The 7827-nt window shown below is 44.5% G+C and overlaps 1 protein-coding gene across 1 annotated transcript; it reads left to right on the top strand.

Moving 5' to 3' along the window:
* Positions 1-224: 224 nt before the first annotated feature.
* On the top strand, positions 225-5060 carry ING2 (inhibitor of growth family member 2). The gene is made up of 2 exons (XM_084204230.1): positions 225-548; positions 3852-5060. Exons 1-2 carry the CDS (start codon positions 359-361, stop codon positions 4520-4522), a joined length of 861 nt encoding a protein of 286 aa, XP_084060356.1. The 5' UTR covers positions 225-358; the 3' UTR covers positions 4523-5060.
* The last annotated feature ends 2767 nt before the right edge of the window (positions 5061-7827 follow it).

Here is a 7827-nt window from a genome sequence, read left to right as displayed (position 1 = left end):
CGCGCCGGGCCAATGGGAGCGCGCGCCTGGGGAAGGCGGGAGAATGCGAACCCCTGGCAGCGCCGCCGGCCGCGCCTTATAAGGGCAGGGCCTCGCGCATGCGCGCTCTGGGCAGGGGCGGGGGCGCCGAGCGGGGGTTTTGCTCCGGCAGCGGCACCGCGGGAAGGGGCGCGCGACCCGCGGGACCCCGCGGAGGGGCGGTCGCACCCGCCCGGCCCGGCGAGCGCTCAGCGCCCCCCGGGCGCGGCCGCCCCAGGGCAGCGGGGCGGCGGCAGAAGGGGGAGAAGAAGACGGAGAAGGGAGCGGGGCCGCCGCAAGGACCCCGCGCCCGGTGCGGGCGGCGCGGCGGCGGCGGCGGATGTGCTGCTGGCGCGGGGGGATGATGCTGGCGGGGCCACAGCTGGTGGCGGGGCCGGCGGCGCCGGGCGGGGAGCGGGCCCGGCTGCTCTCGCTATACGTGCAGGACTACCTGGAGTGCGTGGAGTCTTTGCCGCTGGACATCCAGCGCAACGCCTCGCTGCTGCGGGAGATGGACACGCAGTGCCAAGGTGGGCGCCGCCGCGGGGCACCGGGCGGCGGGGAAAGAGGGGAAAGGGGACGGCCTCCGCCCGCCGCACATGCGCCCGGCGCGGAGGAGCCGGGGCCGGGGTGAAAGCCTGCTGGGGCCCCGCGGGGCTGAGCTTGCGGGGCGCGGGGCTCCCGGCGCCCGGTCGGTCCCGGGGAAGGCCGCCCCGCCTCGGGGCCGGCGGGGCCGCGCTGCCCGGCGCTAGGCCCCGGCTCCGCCGTTTGGGGTCGCTTCCGCCCCGCCGGGCAGCCCTGGTGCCCGAACCGGCGGCGCTGCCGCTGGAGGTGGGGTCCGGAAATCGGCCTCCCCGCGGCTCCTCCCGCCGTGTGGAGCCGGGGGGCGGCGTCCCGGCGGAGCCCAGCGCCCGTCCCACGGTAGACCGCACGCACGGTGGGGGCGGGGATACATAAAGCGTCGGCAGCGTTCCCTTGGGTCGTGAAGGGAGGCTGTGGAGCAGGAAGTTGCCCTAAACCTCATCCAAAGGCTCCTTCGGGAGGCAGGTTCAGTGCCGATGAAAGACCTTGTGCCCCGCGGAGTTTGCGGGGCACGGCGCTGCCCGGCAGCTGCCCGCCGGCCCCTGCCATGAGGCAGGAGTTCGATCCCGAGCAGTCGGCACTGGAGCCGCATCTCCCTCCTTCGGCGTGGGCCGGAGGGGACCACGGGGACCGGCAAGGCCTCTTAGACGAAGGGCCACCTCAGGAGACAGCTGTTGTGAAGGGATTCTTTCAATTATCTTTCTAATTACCCCAGAAAACACATAAGAACAGGCTTTTGTAAGTTGCCTGGGATTTTAAAGTTTAAATGGCACAGGCTTGCCTGCAGCATTTTGAATTCCAAGTCAAGGCTGGCTCTTTACCTCCTGATCCATGGTGACTGGCCAGCAATCCTCAGACTTTAAAAGGTTAAATATTTTCTTTAGGCTGTTTATTACTGTCTTTTTATCCAGCCACCAGTAGTCGGTCATATAAGAAACTTGCTTCTAGTTTTAATCAAAGCCTTTAACTGTTTAAAAAAGAAAAAAATCTTTAAAACTCTAAAAATGGGATAAAAATATTTTAGACCCAAGCCTGAAAATGTAAAAGCAATGCCGTATTATTTCAGCTAATTTTAAAAGGCAGTGATGGACTGCGGAGGAGGGAAAAAGTCGCTCTTGTGCGTAGAAAACAAATCGTTTTAGCTTTTATTAGCTCCACCAAACTTAATCAGATTATCTGTAATGAACACTTGGTCCTGGCTTGGGTTGGAGCGTTTTCTTTTTTTTTTTTTTTTTGGTTGGGTTTTTTTGTTTGTGGTTTTTTTTTTTTAACTGAGGTTTCAGAGCTGTTTATTAGGGTATATGAATGCCTTGTCTAATCTTAGGGGAATAACAAGAAGTTTGCTAAACTCCCATCTCTGTCAGTCCAAAACTTCTTTGCTCTCTTTGGATGTTGATCCATGTAAAGCTCAGCATATCCTCCCAGGCTGCATCCAGGCAATAACCGATGTAGGATGAATGTTTTTCTCTGTCACAGTATGAACGAGTGAACAGCTATTGTTTGTGAATGGTTCTGTGTAGGGCACTTCGAATGTAGGAAATCTATCTCATCTATCTGAGCCTACACTTCTGCCTCCAAAAAAAGAAGTCTGGGTGGGAGATAGTGTGGTTGTACAATATTGTACTCTGGTTATGCCTTTCTTGTTCAACAGCATACACAGTACCCTACTCCATGCTTTTCAGGAGCTGAGAGTAAGATTTTTTTTTTTTACATTTTATGTCTTTTGTCAGGGCAACAGGCAATTGATGCAGCTGAAGGTGCAGGGAAACAAAGCTTATGGTTTAAATGGTAGCTGGAATGCTGATATTAAAATACAGAAAATATAAGTTGAGTTACTGGACAGGCCAGAGAAGTGATTTTTATATTACCTTAGTGAAAGTTTGGAACAGAACAAAATGCAGTTGGCTCCTGTTGATAGATTTCAGAATTTATAGTAAAAAGCAGTTGTTCACACTTAAGCTACTGTTCCAAGATATCAGCAGGAAAAAAAATATCACTAGGAATGATGTTGAGGTAACAAGCGTGAATCATTTCACAACAGTGCAGACAAATTCTTTTAAAATGAAAGCAAATTCTTTGAATTCAGGTCTTTAGAAAGAGGTAGATTGTACTGCATAGCTTCTGCTTTAGAAGTAAATAGTTTTGTACCATTTATAGACTCTCTTACCTGTTCGAATCAAACCCTAAGTTCCGACTGAACCAATACTGTACCTAACATCAAGTTTCACTGCCAGCTCTTCTAATTATTTCCTTCTCTGTTTGGAGTTTCTCTGTCATTTATGTGTAGATCTAGTGTAACATTTGGCTTGGAAAAAGTAATTTTAAAATCCAGCAATATAGAACAGCAGAGTACAGACTTAAGACTGATTTACAAGACATTTATTGATGTCCTATTTGGGTTCATTCAACTTGCTTCTTAGAACTAAATTTAGTGAAAGATTCACAGCAACTCATGCAGTTATTTTGCGTGACTTGGAAGAGGGAAAGCTTGGAAATCAAACTGTGAGCCATTCATTTACTAGTTGCTTAAAAATATCCTATGATGCACTAAAGAGAAGGTCACCTATTCTGAAAAGTTCAACCCTGATTTAAAATGCAGCTTGCTGTAATTTGTTTTGGCAATAGGGAAAGTATTTTGAGGGGTGTAAGTTGATTTTCATAATGATTGTAAATTTGCCATTATGTAACTTCAGTTGTCATATTCCTTTTATAACTGTGTCTACTTGAAAATGTAATGCCAGACCTTGAGATGAATAAGAGGGGAAGGCAGAGGACCTGGATAAGCTAATTCTGGGATGTTATATATCACGATACATGACAATTCTATGAATTTCAGGATTCTTCGTGTGATAAAATAAGGGATTGCTTTGGTTTGCTGGCAGAGTTTTGGAATTATTGTGGTAAGGACCCTCTCTTAAGAGAAACTCCTCCTGTTTCAGATGGAAGGAGGATCTGGATTATCCATGCTTTAACAACTATCATCTTCCCTCTTGTGTGTTATCCTTTCTTTTTCCAGTGGCTAAAATAAGCTTGCTCTTTCTTAGAACATGAGAATATTTTCTTGCAACAGATTGTGACCTTAAACACTGATTTGATGACCACATGGACTTGAATGATATATTCAGTCTTACCCACTAGGGTATACTATAATTAAGATTTGTACTATTTCTCATCAGTTAGAAATATATTTCTATTTTCTTGAGCATGTTCCATCTTGTGTAATTATTCCTATGATTATTTTTATTTTATAGAAGCATTAAAAGAAATAGATGATGTCTATGAAAAATACAAGGCAGAGAACGATCCTGTTCAGAAGAAACGCTTGCAGCAGCATCTTCAGCGTGCATTAATCAACAGTCAAGAACTTGGAGATGAAAAAATTCAGATAGTTACTCAGATGCTAGAACTGGTAGAGAACAGAGCCCGTCAAATGGAAACACACTCTCAGTGTTTTCAAGATCTGTCTGAGAACGAAAAGCCTCTAGAAAAGGCCAAGATGGAGTCCTGCCAGCCAGAGAGATCGTCGCGTAGGCCTCGTCGCCAGCGAACCAGCGAAAGCCGCGACCTGTGCCACATAGCCAATGGTATCGATGACTGCGATGACCAGCCACCTAAAGAGAAAAGATCAAAATCTTCCAAGAAGAAAAAACGCTCCAAAGCCAAACAGGAGAGAGAGGTTTCACCTGTAGAATTTGCAATTGATCCCAATGAACCGACTTACTGCTTATGCAACCAAGTGTCTTATGGCGAAATGATAGGATGTGACAATGAACAGTGCCCTATTGAGTGGTTCCACTTTTCCTGTGTTGGACTCACCTACAAACCAAAGGGGAAATGGTATTGCCCCAAGTGCAGAGGAGACAATGAGAAAACGATGGACAAATGTACTGACAAATCAAAAAAAGATAGGAGATCGAGGTAGTGAAAACAATTTATGTTTTAAAGAGTTGCTCCTTTTATATTAAAATGTTTCATTTCCACAGAACATTGTTTTAGGAAATGCATAAGACTATGCAATAATTTTTAATCTATAATATTAATATTAAAAACTGTTACACCTTCTGTGATCTTTAACTTTCTGCACTGAATAACCAAATAATTGAAACAGGGTGGCTTCAGACCTTTCACAGAAGACATTACAAGCAGATGGCGCTTGGTTTCAATTTACCCCGTTAGTATTTTAAAGAACCTTGTGAATCCTGAAATAGTGGTGGTGGGAAAGATACTGAAGAACTTCTCATGTTATGGTAAAGGGGTTGAAAGGCCTCATATCTTTGCTAGCATCTTAACAACTGAGTTTATTGGTTATCCCAAGTTTTACATTTTCAGTTTTTGTGTTAATATCACGCGTTTGGAGTTAAGGGTTTTGAATTCAGCTGTAACTGTAAAAGTCTTCCGAGCTATAAGCCAACCTCTCCAGTGACTTTCATATGATCAGTATGTTATTGCAAGGAAGAAAATACCACTAACTTAAATTTTTCTTTTTTGCCAACATTAAACTCTTGTCTTTGTGACTATACTTGGGAGTCAGTGTTTGGGTATGATATAATTATGGTGTATACTCAGTTTTTGATAATAGGTTTTGTCAAGCATCTTGATGTGGTCTTTATCATTTACATGAACTCTCTATAAGCCTTGAAGTGGTAGAAGGATCCCTTGAGAGGAGGGGATATTAACATTTCAGGGAACAGGAACTGGAAATGTAATGGAATCTTCATTATAATCCATCTGTAGAGAGCTGAATCATGACTGGTATTCTCTGGGGTGTAAACTTTGCTCTCCTTTAAGGTAGGATTTGTGTGTGCATGTGGCCAAACCTGGGTTTAGGCACAGCACCAAAGTTCTTGGACTTGGGCAACTACCTCAAAAGCCTGAAGGCAAAAGCTTTCAATAAAAAGTTGATAGACAACTAAAAAAACAAAACATAAGCATGCATGGCACAGAGCCAATAGACAAATTCCAGCAGGTTTCTGACAGGTGATGTAAGAGTGTTGTCCTGAAGTATGCTGGTAGTATGTAAGCACTACTTGGGTGGTAGTTAAAAGTGAACTTCCTCACCCCCATGTCTTAAAGGAGGTAAAAAAAAAAAAGATGAAAACAGCTGTTGCTGCTTCTTTGCAATGGGAGATGCTAATGGAGAAGTGAGTGGGGTACCAAAGCTCAGCCCTAGGGTTCCTGCTCACCAATGCTTTTGAGACTGGAATTAGGGTGGGCTTGGCAACGCAGGCAGCAGCTCTGCAGGGCTGGCTGTGGGGTTACCTGAGGGTGGGCTGCAAGTGCTCAGAAGTCCCTGTAGGTCTCTGTCCCTTGCTGCTAAGGTTTCCCTTTACAGTACAGGGGAAGAGTGACACCAGCTCTGGCCAAGCCCGATTAGAAGGCAGGTGTGCTCAGTTGGGAGCAGCCCAGAAGGCAGGCAGATGATAAAAGTGAGCTGGGATGGATGAATGCCATCAGAACTCCTCCACTAGAGGGCTGTGCCAGCTGGGGCTTGAGGGTGGAGTGTGCCATGCAGGGCACAAAGCCTCGGTGCTGTCAGACCACAAGGCACAAATTGAAGCACAGCATGCTCAGTACCGTAAGGTAAGTAACATACCAAGCCTGTTTCCTCAGGTATAATCTGATTCCTTAGCAGGATTGAGCATTTGCAAGTAGTTAGCATGTACCAGGGAAGTGGAAAGGCAAAGGTTTGAATTTTTGCTCTAAAATTGTAGGTTTATGAAGTGGAGTAGTGCTCCAGCAGGGAGACCTCTACCACAGTAAGTAAACAGCTCCTGCAGGAAACTCCTGTAAGGACTCTGACCATCAGTGGGATAGGATAGAGGGTAAACCTTATCCCTACCTTGCTTCAGGCCTACTGGCTGATATCAGGTTGCAAAAATAGTCTTGAGGGGCTGGATCATGGCTATTGATGGAGAATGATCAGACGTGCTGTTGGAGATAAGTGGCAGTAAATTGTCTTCTGAACATTTCACTCCTTTTTTATTTGTTAAGGCTTAAGGATTCTCAAATTTCCTTCTTGAGAAGATCGACTGGAAGCCTGGGGTTGAGGATTATATGAACATCTAATGTTTACCTAAAATGGATATGCTCCCTAGTATTAAAAAACAGACATTGCTTAAGTAAGCATTGAAGTTGCAGAACAAAGTACAAGTGAAAATGTAACTATTAAAAATTATCTGGAAAGGTATTGCTTGAATTTGTACTGGATAAATCAAGAATACCTCTTTCCAATGCAGAGGGGAAATCTGGGAGCCTTACATAATTCATGTGAAATAATTGCTGAAGTAGGAGGTGTGTGATGGGGTGATACAGAAAAGAAATTTTAGATTTTGAAAGTGGTCCAGATAAATATCTTTAATGCAGGGATGCTTTCTTTTATTCTAATGACCTTTTTAGTAGTGAATAGGAATTCTCAAGGCTTCCAGGGAAGACAGTGCTGGAGAAATAGCACTTGCTTGGCTTAATGTATGAAATTGCTCAAGTGTAAGAATAGTTCTGTTTATATTGCAAATTAGCAGTATGCCTCAAATACACTGAGTGCTTCTGCAATTGCTTCTTTTAAATGCTCTAGCTAATTTGTTAAGACATATATGAGAAAAGATCTGATGTTATCTGGTATCTAGCCTTTCACCACTTTTTTTAACCAAATCTAAATTTTATGGGCTTCTATCCATTCCCATAGAAGATGCACATAAGATGCTAGTAGGAAATCAGAAAGGTAAGTAGAGAATTCTTAAGTTGCTTCTTAATGTTGAATTACTTTTCTGGGATGAACCTCGCTAGTGAAGTTAAAATGAAAAGTAAAGACTTTTAAACCAGTTCATCTTCAAGATATGTATTGAGTCTCATGAAGTAAGTCTATCTTGTAAAAAAAAAAAAAAATTAATCAGGGCAAGGCATACTTTGTAGTATATGTGTTTACACAGGTAACTGCCTTCTCTTTTGAAAATCAATGCTGCATCCTAATTCAGCCTAGTTACATCTTGTTTTCTTGTAGCTTTTGAAAAAATGGTGCATTTCTAAGTTCTTTCTTTTTGCCTTTCAGTTTTGAAGTAATGCAAGTTCATCAGCAGCAAAATGTCCCCAATAAGCTATTTAAAAGAAATTTTATTGGAGCAAGAATGTTTCTTGACCACCATCCTGTAGACTGCTTTGATTAATTTTGATGAAATAAGCCTTAAAGCAAAAGATAAGAGAAAGCACACTGTTTTGAAAGCAAAACAAGCA

The sequence above is a fragment of the Fringilla coelebs genome, assembly GCF_963513975.1.
Source record: "Fringilla coelebs genome assembly, chromosome: 4".
In the NCBI taxonomy this organism is placed as follows: domain Eukaryota; kingdom Metazoa; phylum Chordata; class Aves; order Passeriformes; family Fringillidae; genus Fringilla; species Fringilla coelebs.
The sequence above is the reverse complement of the archived record's forward strand: the minus strand, read 5'-3'. Positions and strand labels throughout refer to the sequence as shown.

Bases quoted from the DNA above. Each gene is read 5' to 3' on its own strand.
- ING2 (XM_084204230.1), top strand. From the start codon at position 359: ATGTGCTGCTGGCGCGGGGGGATGATGCTGGCGGGGCCACAGCTGGTG. The intron at 549-3,851 runs GTGGGCGCCGCC...TTTATTTTATAG, and splicing joins GATGGACACGCAGTGCCAAG to AAGCATTAAAAGAAATAGAT.